General features: G+C 32.3%; 3 protein-coding genes across 3 annotated transcripts; 2 read left to right on the forward strand and 1 right to left on the reverse strand.

Annotated features, from left to right (window-relative positions):
• The first annotated feature begins 542 nt into the window (after window positions 1-542).
• On the forward strand, window positions 543-2,781 carry LOC109806433 (uncharacterized). Its single transcript, XM_020368834.3, has 2 exons — window positions 543-1,136; window positions 1,892-2,781. The coding sequence occupies exons 1-2, from the start codon at window positions 818-820 to the stop codon at window positions 2,446-2,448; spliced, it is 876 nt and encodes a 291-aa protein (XP_020224423.1). The 5' UTR covers window positions 543-817; the 3' UTR covers window positions 2,449-2,781.
• Window positions 2,782-5,933: 3,152 nt separating this feature from the next.
• Window positions 5,934-9,155, reverse strand: LOC109805574 (galacturonosyltransferase 8). The gene is made up of 3 exons (XM_020367714.3): window positions 8,894-9,155; window positions 6,979-8,226; window positions 5,934-6,477 (listed from the first exon to the last, which is right to left on the reverse strand). The coding sequence occupies exons 1-3, from the start codon at window positions 9,104-9,106 to the stop codon at window positions 6,202-6,204; spliced, it is 1,737 nt and encodes a 578-aa protein (XP_020223303.1). The 5' UTR covers window positions 9,107-9,155; the 3' UTR covers window positions 5,934-6,201.
• Window positions 9,156-12,089: 2,934 nt separating this feature from the next.
• On the forward strand, window positions 12,090-15,266 carry LOC109805575 (Mitochondrial import inner membrane translocase subunit Tim17/Tim22/Tim23 family protein). Its single transcript, XM_020367715.3, has 4 exons — window positions 12,090-12,394; window positions 12,710-12,823; window positions 14,328-14,432; window positions 14,706-15,266. The coding sequence occupies exons 1-4, from the start codon at window positions 12,292-12,294 to the stop codon at window positions 14,984-14,986; spliced, it is 603 nt and encodes a 200-aa protein (XP_020223304.1). The 5' UTR covers window positions 12,090-12,291; the 3' UTR covers window positions 14,987-15,266.
• The last annotated feature ends 4,335 nt before the right edge of the window (window positions 15,267-19,601 follow it).

The raw sequence follows: 19,601 nt of genomic DNA on the forward strand, positions 1-19,601 counted from the left end.
TAAATTAAATATATAAATTTTATTAAATTTAAAATTATTTGTCACTTTATTAAATATATTTAAATTAATAATTATTTATAAAAATATAGTATATGTTCATTTAAATTTATGTAAAAAAATATTAAATTTTACAAAAAGAAAATTATAGACTTGATATATTATAATTGTTTAATAAAGATATGATAAGTTCTTTTGTTATTCCCATTTTTTTCTTTTTACTTCTCAACTAATACACAACCATCTTATTATTGTAAAATTAACTGCAAATTCTTTCATTTCATTATTTTGATTTTTCAAACAACATAAAAGCATGGAGAGCCTTTTTTTTTTCTAATCTAAACTAATAAAAAGGGATTACTCTACTTAAATGTTAACGTTAATTTTTTTTATTTTACTCATAATAACAATATAATTTTTAATAACTCAAAGAGGGAGGGAGTAGGTGAGAAGTGAGAATGAAAGCAAGTAGTCCCACCGCAAGTACACCCCAATGACTATGAAGTATGAAGGCCCAGGCCTCCTCACGAAGCGGCAGCACGTGTCCCCTCTCGAGATTCGCGGGTAGCAGGTGTCTCCGCTCCCGTCCCCTGAAGGGGCGGCACGTGGCGGGGTGGGAGCCTTGGATTGGGAGATTCTCATTCTCCGTTGCTCGATAAGAAAGGATTTAGCGGTGCAACCTTGGTTAACGGTCCCATTACGTGTCGCTAACCGCCATCCCCGGCTTCTCGGGTTCCCCCACGTGTCCCTCTCTCCCATTTTTAAAGACCAAAATCAACAACAACAACAACAACAACGTACCACTCTAATCTAACTCACCATGGTCCAAGTCGAAGAGATTGAGCTTGATTTGGGGTTGTCCATAGGGGGCAACCACATCCACATGGTGGAGGAGAAGGCCGCACCCCACCACCACCACAAGCGCGACATTCAGGCTCTGCCAAGGATGGAGGCCAAGAAGAAGCGCCAGCAGAAGAGGGAGCGAGAACCCCAATGGGAACACCAACACCAACACCCTTTTAAGAGATCCACCCCTCTCCACCACTTCACCTTCCCCTTTTGCCTCCCAACCCCCAACAATCTCGCCGTTAACTCCTCTTCTTCTCCGCTTTCCGATTACCAAACCTCTTCCCGTGAAGGTTTTCTTTTTCATTATCAACTTACCTTTTTCATTCTTTATCATCATTCCCTCATTGCATCGGAAACGCTTCTTCTAAATATATATATATATATACACAACAATTTTTACTTGTTTGTAAGATAGTGTATCAACTAGTTATTGTTGCATATATGTTCTCCAAGGCAGAACAACATAACCCAAAAAACCTAGATAATTTTGTACCAGTATTTTCGAGTCACCGCATTTTTTAAACAAAAAAAAAAAATACTTTTTTTAATTTCATAATGAATCATTAAAATAAATGTGAATCATCCTTATCTGAATCTTTGAACACTAGCATTGTCTAATCCCAATTCTTTCTTACTTACTCAAATTGCTTCCAATTGCATTGAACACCAGTTAATTCAGGTTGAGTGAGTGAGAAATTAGTGTCAAAAGTGTTGTTTTTCCTTTTCAATCCGAAAAGGTAAACTTCATTGGAAAAAAATAAAATAAAAGATTTTTTGCTACATAATATATCGTGCTCACTATTCTTGCGTTTTGGGTTTCTTTATCATGTCATTAAACATTTGAATCTACGCATAACAAGCGTCATCTCACGTACTATTTTTATTCAACAACTCTGCTTACCATCGCATTAAAACCTTGCCTTTTAATTTGTCACATTTTGACAAAGATTTTGTACCGAGTTTTAATTATAAAAATCATCTCATTGCAGAATTTTCAACTTTTCCTAGGGATATAACTTTAACAATTATTGTTTGATTTTGCCAGAAGGTGGAAGCAGCGACAGCCAGAGCCATTCAGTTCATTCGTTGGCAGAAGCAAGCCAGATGAAGAATTGCAAGGAAATGAGCATAGGAAGCCAAGCTGAAGAAAGTGGTTGTGCTTCATCTTACCCTATGAGACCAGAACAACGAAACAACACCCAAGAGAGAAAGCACATTGTTTTGGAAACTCAAGCAAAACCAGCCGAGCCACAGAAGCAAGAAACAACTCCCACAAGCATCGTTGCACTTTCAATTGAAAACTCAAGCACCAACACCAACACCAACCCCTTGGTGGAGACTAAAGTTGACATAACAGGAAAGCCACCACAGCCCCTCTCTCAAGCCTCTTCGCTCCCTCAAATGCCTTACGTGTCCACAAAAGGAACCAATGGGAAAACCGTGAATGGGTTTCTCTACAGATACACCAAATCTGAAGTTAGCATTGTTTGTGTCTGCCATGGAAGCACATTTTCACCCGCGGAGTTTGTGCAGCATGCAGGGGGCACAGACATCTCACATCCTCTCAGACACATCACAGTAATTCCTTCTGCCTTTGGCTGAGGCTGATCCTTTTTTTATTTTTTGGTTTTGTTCTAGGCCTTTTCTTCTGTTTTGTGTCTGAGAGAGATGCAGAACTAGAATCTGATTCAAGTGACTTATGTGATCTTTAGGCAGAGTATATATTTTCGTCAAGTATGCTAACTGCATTAACAATCAGTTACTCTAACCGAGATTGTTATCTTGTTTTAGAGAGTACGCTAATTAGCTTCTATTTTATGTTAATAATTCTCTTATTTTCTTGGGTTAAATATGATTTTCATCTTCTCTTTAAAAGAATATTGTACTTTTGTGTTATATATGATTTTGGTTTTAGTTCCTTTTCCCTCTGTGTTATATATGATTTTGGTTTTAGTTGCTTTTCCTTACCCTCCCCTTATTACTTATTGTTTGGCTCATCGTATTTAGGGTACTGTCTATTTTGACCGTTATTGTCTATAGTTGTTGTATTTGAAATATTGTCTATGGTTGTTGTATTTGAGGTGTCGTCTATTTTTATGATGTTTGTTGAGTTTATCTTTTAAAAAGTTTTTGATGATTTAAAAAGAAAAATATTTTTAGTCTCAACTCTTAAATAATATGAGATTTTTTAGATATACGATATTTTTTTAGATATACGGGAACAAGTACCCGTCGATCTTAAGTTAAGGGTTCCCGTCGATCTTAAGTTAAGGGACAAAAGTGATTTAGACTTTTTTAAGACTAAATGGATAAGAGTGACTTAGATCTTTTTATTAAGAATAAATTAAGGAGGGAGAGTGTCCAATCAATCTTAAAGGATAAGAGTAGTTGAACTTGTTTAGATATATACGTTTTTAAATATATCCAAACAAGTTTTCAATCAATAAGTATATTGGATTTTTACGATTTTATCTTTAAAAACTTTCTCTTAAAGAAAGAAAGTGTTTATAAATTATATTTAATTTTGACAATAATATTTAATTTTGACAATAATGTGGGATTTTTTAAATATGAACTATGTGAAATTTTTTAGGTAACAGATCTTATTTTGTTTTGCTGTAATCCAATGTTTATTTCTTAACTCGCTTTGAATTACGGTTTGGCTTATGTTTTATGTTACTAATTTTTTTTAGGTTAAATACGGTTTTAGTTAGTCTATTTTATGATACAAATATTTTTTAGGTTAAATATGATTTTAATTATAGAGTTTGTTCGGATATAAGAATTTTTTTTTAGGTTAAATATGATTTTAATTATAGAGTTTGTTGGGCATCTTGGTACCTATTATATTTTATCTATTTTTCTCTTTTTGTCTTGAATAGCCTACATATTTTGTAGGTTTGATAAATTTAAGAAATTGGCGCAGCTGTTGAACTCGTGTCAATTACTATAGTAACACGATGGTTGTAAAGAGTAGGACTATGTTAAACAGCGACAATACTAGTGAGTAGTGATCAACGGAAGTGACGATATGATACTAATGATAATCAACCATAATAATGATAACGATTAACAACATCGTGTATGTGGGGGGACGAGATGATATTAATAAAATAAAAAATAAAAAATTCTTTTGCAGTCGTGTCCTTCATTTTTTTTTTAATTTTTGTTTTAGATTAATCTGATTTGTTTGAAAAATAAATAATTAGTCAATAATTTTTTCTACTAATGATATAATAATAGGAGATATTTTTGTCCTATGATATATTAAATAATTAAAATTATAGTTTTTATTGTGTTCATCTAATTTATCATATAATTTATCCTGTCTCGTGATTTTTTTATAAGTTAAAAAAATAATTATATTTTAATTATCATTTCTAACAAATCATTGTCGAAATTTTTTCATTCAACTCCACAGTCCACACCACAAATCTTTCACCATTCAGCCATTTATTGGTCTACTTGAATATCTCTTTTACTTTTCTATCCTTAATTATATTTTGGTGAAAATTAAACAGAAAATTCTGGCTTCAAAGCCCACACAATTGATTAAATGATATACCTTCTGGATCTATGCATAAAAAGATTCATTTCATATATAATATTTAATTTTTATAATTTTATATAAAATATATTATATTTATTAAAGCTTTTAATTATATTAAAGAATATTTTTAATTTTGAATTATTAAATAAAGTTGATTAAAATTAAATTTTATTTATATTTAAGTCTAAAAAATCAAAGTATTTTTTTACTTTATATTTATTTATATTTTTTTTATCTCACCTATATGTTTATCTTTTTATTTTTTTTTCTCTCTTGCTCTCTCACTTCTTTATCTCTTATACTCTATTTATTTTCTCCCTCGTTTCTCGTCTTCCTTTCTCTTTCCTTTTTTTTTTCCCTATTTCTTTTCTTTCTCCTTTCTTATTTTTATCTTTTCTTTCTCTCATGTACACACACACACTCTCTCTCTTCTATCTCTCTCTCTCTTCATCTTGCTATCTTTCTATTTTGTCTTTTCTCCTTTTCATTTCTTTTTGATATTTTTCCTCTCATTCTCATTTCTCTTTCAAAGTTGACATAAAAAAATATCAATAATTTTTAATTATTAAATATTCATTTTTTAAGAATTATTAAATATTATTTAATTTTAATTTTTAAAATTATTAAAATTTTAAAATAGCTAATATTTTTTTTAAATAAAAACTAATGTTAAAATATCAATATATATATATATATATATATATATTATTCAATTTTACCTATGATATAAATTAAATTACTACACTCAAATTAAGAATTTAAATTATTTTATCCAAAGAAAATATTTAAAAAATAATAAAAATTAAAATCAAAGTAATTTAAATTTTAAGAATTTCAAAAAAATGTCATCCAAACACAGTTATGCTCTCCTTCTCTCACCTCATGTTCTCTCTTGAGTCATGACCAATGCCACCTCAGTTTGGTTTCATACACCAGTAGGCCTCTATTTGGCCCATTTCATTCTCACAAGCTTTCCTTTTCCTCTTCTCCTATAGTCCCATACACATACATACATGCATAATGGGCCTAAAAGCCAAACTTTTGTTTTAAGAAACACATCAACCTTTTAGTTTTTAAAAATCCTCATTATTTTCATCCCACTAATTCCAAATACTTATCATTTAATTAAAATAACATTCATTAAACAAGTATACTATATTTCACTTTTACACAAAAACTAAGGTGTCACCTTCGATTACTTACCCTTTCAGCATAATCCAACATTTGAGTTTGGCTTGAACCCAATCTACATATACAGGAAAATATACATGATAATTTGCAATCACGTAACAAATCACATGTTTATGAAAGCTCTCTGGTAATTACAATGTTATTTATTCAAACCGGATTTCGTAAAACCAAGTCTACCAATGAATAGAAACCCAAGTTCCGAAAATTTTAACAACTTTCACTTGGTTGAAAAAAACATATCACACGGGGGGAATGAACAGGCAAATTATTTCCATATGCTTCAAATTGATGAAGGAAAGAAGCTGACAAACAATGCGAAGTTCCCACTTTGAGAGAAAAAAAACAGTTCAAGGAAAATTGGAAGTAGCAACACTAAATTCATTAACTTTTAGCAGAATCAGCATCTATTAAATAACATTATATTGTAGACATTATATATTAACAAAAAGAAAAACGAGAACTACTATACTAAACAAATATTTTACAATTGATAAGAGGCAAGGACTTTTCCTGCGTCAGTTTGGATGTTCGTTAATGTATAACCTTTGAATATGAAAGCTATTTGGCAAATCATTCTTGTGGCAGTAGACACAGCAGCAACAAGCCATGACCGTTCAAAGGCCAAAATTGCAGGCCTGGACAAACTCTAACTCATGATCAACATACTTTGTCCAAAGGGGCTTGAATTGAGTCATTGCAATGTCAAGCCATGGTTTCATGTTACCATTGAAGTGCACCACTGCAGCATTCGTGATATCATCCATGCTAATGCTTGGGTTATAACCAAGCCCCAGAACATGCCATGACTTGTCCAATGGCTTTGTTGTTGAGTAATATGTAATTAGACCTGGTGGCAATGTCCCCAATTTCCACAAGGTCCGATTTTCGTTCTGCGGCAGTGTAAACATATCCAGTTAAATATGACAAAGGAAAGTAATAGTATGATGCAGGATTGTATTTCAGGAAGATCACAAACTAAATGTATGCAACCTCTAGCATCATTGCTAGTGCTGCATCAAATGGTTTTAAAAAAATAATTTAATACTTGAGTATGGATCTGTTTGGATAAATTTCTCCGGAAACACTTCTAGGAGAAAAAAAATAGGAAGGAAAATCAAAATAAATTTTCCTATAAGTTAAAACTAACTTATGTATAAGTTAAAAATAAAATTTTGAAGAAGCTAATAGAAGAAAGCTTCTATAAAATAGTTTACGATAAGCTAATTTTTGTTTATGAAGAAGGTTATTTCATTTTCCTTTTCTATTTTGCTCTCCTAGAATGCTTTTTGGAGAATTTACCTAAACAAGCCCTATGTATGTAATACTTAGTATTCATTGAGAATGTAAATATTAGGTACGAAAACATTAAAATTAAAAGCTTTTAGTCTTACCAAATTCTGCCAGTAATGATACTCTTCTGTGCATTTTTCCCTTCTCCAAGCATCCAAATCAAAGAAATTCATCCCATAAGCCCATGCACATGCCTTTGGATTGAACTTTGCTTTAATCAAGGGATGTGAGAAATTCATGTATTGTGCATATCTATGGAATGACCCAAAACATGTTTCTACAGCTCCATTCACCTTGCCATCCATATCAATCTTCCATAAACCAGTAAGGTCCTTCTGAACCACTATGTCATCATCCAAAAACAAAATTCTATGCAGCTTTGGATACATTTCTGGCAAGTAGAATCTCAAGTGGTTTAATATTGACAAATATTTAGGATTCCTAAACTTCATATTTGTCGAGTCCTTTGTGGCATTCTCAAGCTTGTTTTCAAAATAAAACCTCTGCAGGTTAGCAGACTCCAGCTGCCGAAGCACAGGCACATAAGAAGAATTCAGGAACTTGTAATCTTCAACTGCCTTAACCTCAATGTGTGCTCCATTATAATCTTTCAACTTAAAGATCACTTGCATCGCTCCAAGATTCATCTTATCCGTCACAACATGAAACACATGCTTCCACGGTTCCTTCGCATTCTTTGTTGCCGAATTGACCACCACTGAAGCTGCAATAACATTATCAGAGAAAATAGCATAGTGGTACAAATTAGGATCTTCAAACTCTGAAGGAGTAGGCTTTCCATCATCCGAATACTTCTCTGGATGCGCAATCCTTTCCTCCATCAACCGCATCGCAAGACAATGCAGGCTTTTGGGGATTGACTTGGCTGCAATCAAGCTAGAAAAAGCTCCCTGCTTCTTTGCTTTCGTCAATTGCTCATTCACGGCGAAAATCGTATCCTTTAACTTTTGAATCTTGAGCTGATTATCAAAGGACTCTTTGGCTTCACCAATCAGTTGGCGTGAGATCTTAATTCGCTCCTTCACTTCCTTTTCCAATTTGTGAAGCACCGATTCATCAATTGGACTCGCATCAGAGGTGAAAAGGGAACTGTATTGGGGTTTGTTCATAAGACCTGAGAAGTCCCCCGAGAGTTCAGAAAAAGTCCTTACAAGCTTGGAACTCTCAAGTTTGTGCTTCCTTGCATAGGATGCATACACCAGAGCTAGAGCACGATGATCTTCAGTTTGCTTACGAATATGATCCAACCGTGGCTTCAGGGGATCCTTATTCATAGCAAGCATGGATCTCCTTATTGATTCAAATCTATGTTCACCCCAATCAGAACCCTGGTTCAGAATCACAACTACAAATTAATCAAATCTCTTCCATTATCCAGCAATAGAGAAACAAACATAAATATACTCTTTTCAGTAATATTTCCATTCAGTTTTTCAATTTTGTTTCCCGAGAAAATAACCAAACAACAAATTAATCTGGTTCTGTCATGGTTTTCTTATTCCATACTCTTCTTCCACATCTTTCATTACCCAGAAAGGAAATAATAAATAAACAAAAAAAGAAACTTTTTTGTTAACATTTTCCCTTTGTTTCTCGAGAAAATAGCAAAACAACAAATCAATCTGGTTCTGTCATGGCTTCCTTACACTCCTCCAATCTCTCTCAAATTCCAGAAAGAAAATAACAAACAATGATAATAAAAAAATTAAATTTTTTTTAGTAGCATATTCACTCAAATTTTCTGTTTGTTTCCCGAGAAAATTCGCGCACACCAAATCCCCACTGGAACCTCATCCACTTAAACACTAATACAAAGACCAGTTTTTTCTTTTAATCACACATACCCAGAAACAAAAACAGACACAAATCACAAAACTCATACTTTACCCAAAAAAAAAAGAAAAACTTTTGATTATCGGGAAAATTACCCAGAAAGAAAGTCCAGCAATAAAATAAAATAAAAATTAGAAGAGCTTTGAGAAAAATGAAGCTTACAGTGTTGTGGTGATGAGTGGAGTAAGAACGCATGGTGAAGAGAATAGAGAAAGTGAATAAAACGCAGAGAGCAATGGAAATTGCGGAGGCCAAGACTGTGAAGGAGAAGCGGAAGCGTGTGTTACCTCCGGTGCCAAAGCGTGCGGTTCGAACATTCCCCATTTTGTGATTTGGTGAAAGGAAGAAGACACTCACTTGGACTAGATATAACATGCACACACCACATTTTCTTTATTTTTTTCACAACTGTTTCCGCGTTTCACATTCAGAAAAACACAACCAGTAACACTAACTTTACTCTAACAAACCCCACTTACATTAATCTTTAAATACTTCTTTTTAAGGAAACTTTATACATTATGCTCAATTTACACTATCTCAACTCTTTCTTATAACATCTAGATAATTAATCAAAATTTAATTAGGTGAATAAATATGTCTTAGATTTAAAGTTTGCATTTCAAGAAAATACAATAAAATCATTTATATTTTAAAAGATATAAACTAAATGAATTTTACTTACTTTTTTAATTTAATAAATATATTTAACAAAAACATTTTTTTAAAGAATAAATTAATTTTTTAAGACATAATAGATTAACACTTTGTATTTTTATGAACTTTAAATTAACAATATATTTTTTTATATCCTTTTAAATTATTCAAAACATATATATTTAATTAAGATGTTATTTGATTTTTCTTATATAAGAATTTTTGTTATTAGTGTTTAAAGACTAATAAAATTTTTATATTTTATATACATGTTATGTAAGGAAATCGAAAGTGGCGATGATTGTAAGTTGTAACGCGGGGTTGACTGTAGGATGGTTTGTTGAAGAAGTGGGTAGATTATTATGGAAGTAACTGCAGATCCTGAGTTTGCTATCTAGCTGTTTCCAGTTATGTTATATGTATCCACAAATTTTGGCCTAAAATAACTACTATCTCCTTTCTTTTATATATTTATAAAGACTAATTATTTAATTTATTAAGATTACAAAAATACTTAATTTAATTTATAACCATAAATTTGTCTAATTTATATTTTTTTTCTTCTAAAATTACTCTTATACTAGTTCTATTTTCTAATTATTACTAATATATCTTCAAATTAATTAGAGTACATGTTATATATTATTTTTTAATTAATATTTATCTTTTTTCTAATTAATTAAAGTGTATATTTTAAAAAAAAATTATAATTAATACATTTCACTAAATAAAACAAACATACTTTATTAAGAGTAAGAATATATCTTGCACAAGTATAGGCATATACAAAAATATGAATAACATCTAAACACGCACAGTCACATCTCAATCTCCGCATAATTAATCCATATCTCAGTCTCAATTCATACACTTTTACTTCACAAAATAATAGGACTAATAGAGGCTCATGCTCTTAATTCTATATACTTGTAGTATCGTTCTCAAAATTGCTCAAGGCTCTTATAAATGGAGTAGTCTAGGAGCATATGGACAAAACACATGGCTATTACACAATGGGCATCTATCTCAACAATCAACATGATCCACTCTCACTAAAATGAATTCTATTAGGAGTTAGTCAAGGTATCATAGTTGGCCATGCTTACCTCCATATGGTATTAGAGATTTCCCACCATAACACTTTGGGACCATTGTAGAAGATCATAAAGACCTTCACACATAGAAATGCAATCGCTATGCAAAATAAACTATGTATATATGCATGGACTCTAATCACATCACACAACAATCAAATGCAACATAGTACCATCGTAATTCTTCATCACACTACTACACCTTGTGTCTAGACTTCCCCAAATGACCAATCTATTCTTGGATTTTCTTGCTATCAAGCCTATGCTTGGACATTAGGTCTATCAACCAATCTATTTCCAAATACATCAACATCTCAAATATCATGTTACATCACGCATTAGGTTTATCACACAAGATATCTCATAATTTATAATCTCTTTAGTAATTACAATTCTTATCTCCTTTTTCTCTCTAATTATGCAATTATGGCTCTTGCTCACTTTTCTTATTCCATTCATTATTTATACAAGTATTATGAAAGCTCTCAGATTCAACACTAAAAGCCAAGGACACTCTCGTGTATGACAATCCTCGATCTTGCACCTGACACAACATCATCCATGCGTGATGTCAAGAGGTCAGAGACCACTTTGGTTCATCTACACCTAGCGTGGCATCCTCCACGCCCACCACGCCCAGTGTCAAGGGATTAGGACCCCTGCAGTACTTTCTCACTGGGCATGGACATGACGACACCCAATGTAAGACATCCAAAAAATAAACATCAAATAGCACTTGATGATCACCCAATATGAAGAGGTTAAGGATCTCTCTATGGCTCCTATGCCTAGTGTAGCACTTCCCACACCCAACATAGAGAGGACAAAGCCTTTCTGCCCTTGTCACACCCTATGCCATGAACATGCGCTTGTGATCGAAAGAGGGCTAAAATTATATGAGGAGAGATTTTGCTCCCCTTTTCCCTACCCCTCCCCTCCAATCAAACACTATGTTATGTGAGACTTCTAACTGATACCAATTCATAAGTGCATTAAAATCTAGAACAATATTGTATATCATGAAATATTATGTGTTTGAATTATAACTTTTATATTGATATGTATGCTTATGTGTGTATGGGTTGCCTTACCTTTATTTTACATTGAGAGTATATAATGAGATTTATCTCACTCCCATATGTATGTTTTGTTTGTATTGGGTTGGTTGTCATTCGTTGATAAGGATTACTTAAATGTTGATGTTAGAGAAGAGAATATGACTTCAACTTCAATGTTTTGATGTTATTTTTTTGTTTACCTTATTTTGATAGGATTGTGTCATTGGTGTTTAGGTTCAATTTAATTATATAGATATAAAAACTTTTATGCAATACATAAGGTGAAATTCTTGTAAAGAATAATTTATTTATCTTTGTACAGATTTTATTTAAAGTACAATTATTTTTTTTATCAAGTATAATTATAAAAGTATTTTGATTCTAAAAGATAGTTATAAAAAAAAATTTCTTCATGAAATGTTTAAAATAACTCTTCAAAATAATCAAAATTTTGATATTTTAAAAAAATGAAGCTAACTTTTTCCCCAAAATAAAATTAGTTTTTCATATAAAAACTATATAAGAAAGTGTCTGAAAACAAATTCTTGCAAAATAGCAGAGTGAGTGCAGTCAATGGTGGGCCAATGTAGGTTGGGTTAGCCCAATTGGGGAGAACTCGTCCCCTAATCATTTCCCAAGTCCTTCACCAATTCTCTCACTCGAGTCACACACAAATCGATCACTATCAACGACTGCACCATAACATAAACCCTTCAAATCAAACAAAGCAATCGTAGATTGAAAATAAACAATGGGTTCGGGGAACGAAGAAGCCCCAGATTCAGGACTTAACAATTCGCCCCCTTCACCTTCTTCCTCTCACGGTCGAATCGTTATTCCAACCCTCCTTGCAGGTTCCCTCTTTTATATTGATTTTCCTGAAAATCAATAATTAACTTTATTACTTTAATTTCTATGTATCGTCATTTGAACCGATTAGAAATAATCATTAATATGACTTTTAAGTAGTTATCCTTTGATTTGTTAGTAAACACAATGTTTATACACTCAATTAAGTTAAAGGAGCTAATGTGGTCTATTTAATTTAAATTTAAGTAAAATTAATAACATAGACTCACATGAGTTTGAGGATTTAAGGATAGATAGAAAGAGGGAGAGGTTAGAAGTGTTTGTATGTATTTATGGTGTTTGTGATTTTTTGGGAGCAGGGGTTGCTGGTGCTGGAGCTGGCTTAATTTCAAAGCATCGAAAAACTCTTGGTCTTGCTTATGTGTGTTCTAGCTATGCTGCCAATTTCGCCATCGTCACGGGTTGCTATTGCGGTAATTGTTGTGTTGATTAATGTGGCGTGTTCTGAATTGTGACCGTATTTGTTTGCTACTGGTTTTCATGGACTTGGACCCTTCTCGTTTTTTCACATGACAGTATCATGTTATGGGAGAAAGCTAGGAAATTTTTGTTGCAGAGGCAGAAGCAGTTGATGCCTCTCTCTCTCTCTTTTAATGTATTTCCATGTTTTATAGACAATTGAGAAGATCCAAATGTGTTTGGTTAATTAGATGGATTTTATATGTTTCTGGCTTGAGCTAGCCCTGATTTAGTTTGTCTGCATTGCCCACTTATAAAGAAGTGAAATATGTTATATTGTGTTGTAGTGTGCTGTCTATAAATTGGAGCATGGAGAGTGACCTCCATTTTTTCCCATTACCTCATATATATAATTTTACTATTAGCCTTATGAAATATTTTGATGAAGAAGATAGGTAAAATTTAAGTTTTGTTTGAAGTAACGTTTTATCAATTAGAAACAACACACCTTCAAACATCTTAGGAAAAATGTTCTTTAGATGTTCTGAGAATGATAAATGTGAACAGCAAAATAGAATTTTCTATTTGCAGAGCAATATTATATTTAGATTTCAGGCATAGATTCTTCATACAAATCATGTTAAGAAATCCATAATAATTAATAATACTCATGAAAATTTGTCACAAGGAAGGGAGACTGTAATCAGAGAGCAACCAATGTTGCAGTTCTGCTGATAAGTTTGCCGCCATAAGGAAACATACTTTGATGCACAGAAAGGATATGATCTAATAAATACCTGGTTATACAGTGTTAATTTTATAAAATGCCTTGCAAATAAAAATAACATAAACTAATGGTAATAATTCAATGTATGGCATGTCCAGAGGAATTCTCAAAGGATATTTTAACTGTAAACTTTGATGGAGAAAGATGGGAGATATTGTGGGCAATAAATAAACATTGAGCGACTTCTGTTATGTAAAGAAGTGAAATAAAAAACAAACATGATGTGAATTCTATATAACTTTGCTATTAATTACCTTATTTTCCCTTGATTATAGCTTTTTGGTATTTGAATGAATTTTGTTGATCTCTACTTGCTCACCTGAGAAGAGACAATAATTTTAACAGAAAATCAAGGTTTTTTCTTTTGTATCTTTGCCACCATTTTGTAAGTTCTTTCCAATTGCTTGGGTGGGGTTTCACTCTACCTTCCCTTTTGTTGAATTGAGGCTCTAGAATAATAAGTTAACTACAAAAGTCTTAACCTACCAAGTGAGGTTGGCTACACGGACCACAAGACGCCATTTAGTTTAGTTAAAGACCAACTCTTTAATTTAATCTCTAGAATATTTGGTTTTATCTTTAGATTTCATGTATTTAATCCAAGGATTCATGTTCAACTCGTCTATAAGGATTTTTGTTAAATTATATTTTATAATGTTAAAACCAATGAATTTATCTTGCTATTAGATCACACTTCTGTCTATAAAATATTATTTTGCCTAATTTGTCAGGGGCACGTGAACTTGTGACTGCAACTAGAAAAACAGGGCCTGATGATTTATGGAACTCTGCAGCAGCCGGATTTGGAACTGGTGCTCTTCTTGGGCGCCTGCAAGGTTTAGTTCTGCTTCCATCTATAACACTTTTACTGCCTGCTTTTGAATTTTGTCAGTCGTATTATCTGATCCATCTATTTATCACCTCTAACCTTATGACAATGCTTATAGGAATAAGTTGATCAAAGATCAATAAAGTTTTCCCAGATTGTTTTAATTTAGATAAATGCATTACTTGGTGAAGTGCACGTACATAATTGTTGCTTACATTGGTGAGGGATAAGCTCAAAAGGTTACAAGCATTAAAATTTCTTTTCATTTTTGGAATTTTAGGAGGCCAACTTGGTGCAATCCGGTACTCTGTCATCTTTGCTGTTGCGGGGACAACAGCAGATTTTGCTATTCTGAAATTGAAAGATGCTTTGAAAGATCACACTAAAACAATATACCAAGACATTGAGAATTCAAAGAAAAGTGGAACTTGGTTAAAATTGCCGGAATGGTTCCCAATTCGAGTACTTGACGAGGAAGCCCTTGCTGCAAAACGTGCTCAGGAAGAGCAGTTCCGTGAGCAGAGAGCAAGGATTCGCAACCTAAGGGAAGAAGAATCTTGAGAACTTCAAATTTTTGTGGATGTTTGCCCTGATCTTGGAGTGAGGCAAACTCCCACCCTCTGAAGCTTTTTGTATACCCAATTTTATTATATTAAATTTTGTAATAATGTACTTCTCAAGCTGGATGAGCAATGGCTTCAGCAGAGATTTTGAAAATGTTGAGATTAAGATACCAGTCTTCATTTGGATTCTCTAATGATTTTGCCCTTCGCAGGGTTGACAATGTCCAGTAACTACATGAGAAAAACCTATAAATAGTAGAAATGATTGTTTTGTTGTATTATGACTTTTAAATTCTTGATAAAATTGCTTCATATGACTCTAAATCATTTGGTCTACTAATTTACTTTGCTTTTGCTGCTACCTTAATCATTTGAGTTTATATTAGACGCCTAATATGATATGAGATGATTATGTGGTTGAGCTTCTACTGCAGACTAACTAGGGACCTGAATGAGGGAGAAGTTCTATCTGTAACTGTATGCTGTCCGCTTAATTTAATGATTAACGGTATAATAAAATTTTTACCTGTAAAATATCCCATTTGGTAGCACTTTTATCTTTCAGATACACTTTCAGAAAATTTGTTATATCATAGAAAAATATTGGCTTTAATATATTTTTAATCTTTAAATGTGGGGAATTTCAATTTTAGTGCTACAATTTTTACTTGTGTATATAAATTTTAAAATTATTGAAAGAAATATCTCTATTACTATTTTGTGATGAGATATTATATATTTAGACATGTTATACCATGTCTCTTTAGATTGATTGTTATTTTGTGATGAGATATATATTTAGACATGTTATATCATGTCTCTTGGATTGATCATTTTCATGACATATTTTGATACATTTCATGTCATTATTAAATAATAGTGGAGACTATTTAAAAAAAGTGAGAACCATTTTTTTTAAAGTCAAAATTTGCATCATCTATAAAAGTTAAAAACATTTATCCAAAAATATTTAAGGAGAAGGCTTGAGACATAAGAAAATAACCATTAGAGTCGCCTAATAAAGAGATTAGATAGATGTGTAAGGAATTAATTCTGATTCTAATTACTTGTACAGTTGTACTGTAATCTTTTTTTATAAATGTTACAAGTTGTTCGTTAACTGTGGTTAGTTGAGTTAATTAGTTGGCTTCTTGTATACTCTTATAAACACATGTAATCTTCTACATATTCTATCTTCATCTTTTTCATATTAATCAATACAATGAGTTGTTTCTATTGGGATCTCTTTTTTTTTTTTCTTTTTTTTTTTTTGAACTTTTATGATATGTGGCCACATCAAATGGGTGTAACTTGTATCACCCATCTTCAATATTCTGATAATACATTAAAAAACGATCTAATAGAAACTACAGTTGCAGCGGAAATATTGTAATTCATAAACGATCTTGTCGAGTTTAATTATTGAATTTGAAATAGAAGCATGAACATATTACACCACATACAGTGTATTGGTTCAATTATTTGATTGCAAATACAAAAGCTTGAGTTTATTATCCCTTGTTGCATTTGGGAGGGCAGGTGTTGTAGTAACAGAAGCAAGCAAAACCTAGGCCACGATGGTGACAAGCCCCGAAAACTGCGCTTTCCAATCGTATGCATTGATTTTTACAGCTATTCGTGTCTAAACATGGTCCAGACCATGTCTTACTACGGCATTGACAAGGTTGTGCTTCAACCTCTGCATATCACAACAAAAACTAAGTGAAAAACAATCGAGTCTAAGAACTTGTTTACAAAAAAAAACACTTATAACAAAATAAAATACAAAAGATGAATAAAAATAAACATTTTTATAAGTTATAATTTGTTTATATATAAATTAATTTGTACAAACTTTCTTCTAATAGCTTCTCCAAAAAATATTATACATAAACTAATTTTAACTGACATGAAGAATTTAATTTATTTATTTTTTATTTTCTTCTCTTGTAATTATTTATGGATAAATTTATCCAAATGACTTTAAGAAAATAAAGTGCTAATAACACACTCTTAAATAAATCATTTTTAACACAATATGTAATCGGTTAATATTTATTAAAAATTATAAAAACTGTAAATAAAATTCATTAAATGAGATATATGAGACTCATAATTTCTATTCTAATATTCAGCTAACTGTAAAAATTGTGTTAAAAAAAGCGTGTTGAATTTGATGAATGAATAGTTAGTTGTAATTGTACCCGATGTGGACAAAAGGAAGGCAAGGCAGAGTAATACAAGGATCTTGGATAACCTTGGAGCAAAGGAAACCATGCTTATTGCTAAATCTATAATGTAAATGATGTCTTCTTGCATGTCTAATGCATGGCCTCAATTGTGTTATATATAGCTAAGCTATGCCCATTGCTAATACTCTTTCATGCTTTGCTTGTATCGCTTTTATATTTAGGATATGCTTTCTGGATCAATTAATTCTTCTTTTAATTTGCTCCATTAATACCTTGTTCTCGATATGAATCATAAGATTATCAAATTTGGATTATTTCTTACATTTGTGTCCATATGTTGGTCAACGGCATACGAATACGATCTCTAGTAATTTACTATGAGAATTTCGATTCTGATTACCTATGAAGGTACCCTTATTCCTTCAGTTGTCCACTTGTGAGCGTCTTCATATATGGACATTAATGTTGCATTATCTAACTTACACAAAAAAAAAATATTTATCTTTGTAAATTAACAATTTTGAGTATTAATATTATGGATCAATACTACTTTTACATAAAAAATAAATTGTAACAAATTTTACAATTCAAGAGAGAAAAAGTACGAAATAAAGTTGGTGATGCAACAAAGAGATAAAAAGAGATGAACTGTGATGAGAGTGTTGTAAACACTTGTTAGTAACATTATTCTCACAGTATCGATGTTGTATGGTAAATAGGTCCATATGCTCCATAGTAGTAACTATAACTTAATTATACCATTTTCCCACTATAAAATTGATGTTGTTATCTATCTATATATAAATTGGAAAAGCTATATTGAAAAAAAGTCATTTTTATAAAGTTATTTTTAAATGAAAATATTTTTACGGTTTTTTTTTAGCAAAAGTGTTTTTGGATATCTTTTTAACCTTTTATTTCATTAACTAATTTTTTCATCTTTACTTTTAAATTGATTTCAATATTTTTAAAAGAAATTATCAATAACTGAAAATATTTTTCTTAACTTTATAGGTCACAATGTAAATTGTTTATTTGTCGGCTCATTGTCTCATTTGTCATGTTGTAGAGTTCATTTATTTTATTTTTGAAGTGTGAATGCAAAAGCAAATGTATTAGTGTAAATATGCACTAAATTGTCCTGAACTGAAACTCCTGATGATATGTACTCATAAATTGATCAAAGTCACAATTTTTTCATTACGTTAGATTCATGGGTAAGTGCTTTATATTGGAGAATGCATTAGTGTAAATATTGAACAACAATGACGATTTTTAAAGGCGATACAAGCGACGCATCCAAAGAATATTGAAGAATTAATTCTCTTGTATACTTGTATATCCAAGTCCAATCAAAAAGGACAAGTACACAAGCCAAAACAATGGATAAAGGTGAAGCCCCCGAGATGGAGTGTGGAGTTACATGCACAAAAGCTGAAATAAAAACAATCATATTGTCTTCGTCTTGCTATATATATTACCCAATCCATTTGGCACAAACTACGTGTAGTTGAGAAACACAATGAAAATTAAAGATGTACAGGAAGGACCCTCTCGGCCACGTGGACCGGCCACGTGGATCGACACGTCATGTCCTATCAGATATAGACGCAGCCCAAACATCACCTCGGCCTGACCACTTGGATCGGCCACATGGACCGACACGTAACATGACGCAGCCTAGATACCACTTCGACTCGGCAAGGAGTTCGAAGCTGTACTCCACCCCTATCGGCTCGGTCGAAAGCCGAGAGAAAACGTTTCGGTCGTTTTGTATCGGCTCGGCCAAAAGTCAACATTGAGTAATTAGGATAGCGATCATAGTTAACAAGGAACAAAGCACAATTAAGGCATAACCTGCCGATTAACACCGTATTACCTAATTTGGTAAGTGTCAGAATAGGCCCACCACCCTCAGGCCCATGTCAGGTGTTATAAATAGGTCGCTTGTAGTGAGGTATGTCACTGTTCATTTTAATTACCCTAGAAAATAGTGCTTGCCCTAACTTGAGCGTCGGAGTGCCTTATGCAGGTACCTCCCCCTTCTCCGAAGAGTGCATTAGAAGATCTCGTTCGGCCCTTCCCAACAGAAGATTGAGTGTGCCCTCTAACAGGTACAAAAGACATGGAACACGTGCAAATAAAACACAAAATTAAAATAGTGGTTTCACATTATCTACCATCACCCCAAAATTTCAATAAATATTCATTCATTTAAATACATCATGTACAAATGTTCTTTTGGACAAACTTAATTAGAAACCCTCCTATTATACAAAAATCCCCTCTCACATAAGGTGGCTCTCTCCCACTAACTCGTGACCCTCTCTCTCATAGTGCATGGATGATTAATTTGATCACAAGACTTCATATTTGTGAAAGATGAAATGACTTTGTTCACGATTTTCCATTATTATGATT

The sequence above is a fragment of the Cajanus cajan genome, chromosome 3, assembly GCF_000230855.2.
Source record: "Cajanus cajan strain Asha chromosome 3, NIPB_CcT2T_4, whole genome shotgun sequence".
Taxonomy (NCBI): domain Eukaryota; kingdom Viridiplantae; phylum Streptophyta; class Magnoliopsida; order Fabales; family Fabaceae; genus Cajanus; species Cajanus cajan.

Coding starts and splice junctions, on each gene's coding strand:
- LOC109805575 (XM_020367715.3), top strand. CDS start 12,292: ATGGGTTCGGGGAACGAAGAAGCCCCAGATTCAGGACTTAACAATTCG. Junction 12,824..14,327: donor CGTCACGGGTTGCTATTGCG/GTAATTGTTGTG, acceptor CTAATTTGTCAG/GGGCACGTGAACTTGTGACT. Junction 14,433..14,705: donor TCTTCTTGGGCGCCTGCAAG/GTTTAGTTCTGC, acceptor TTGGAATTTTAG/GAGGCCAACTTGGTGCAATC.
- LOC109806433 (XM_020368834.3), top strand. CDS start 818: ATGGTCCAAGTCGAAGAGATTGAGCTTGATTTGGGGTTGTCCATAGGG. Junction 1,137..1,891: donor CCAAACCTCTTCCCGTGAAG/GTTTTCTTTTTC, acceptor TGATTTTGCCAG/AAGGTGGAAGCAGCGACAGC.
- LOC109805574 (XM_020367714.3), bottom strand. CDS start 9,106: ATGTTATATCTAGTCCAAGTGAGTGTCTTCTTCCTTTCACCAAATCAC. Junction 8,227..8,893: donor CCACTCATCACCACAACACT/GTAAGCTTCATT, acceptor ATTCTGAACCAG/GGTTCTGATTGGGGTGAACA. Junction 6,478..6,978: donor ATCATTACTGGCAGAATTTG/GTAAGACTAAAA, acceptor ACACTGCCGCAG/AACGAAAATCGGACCTTGTG.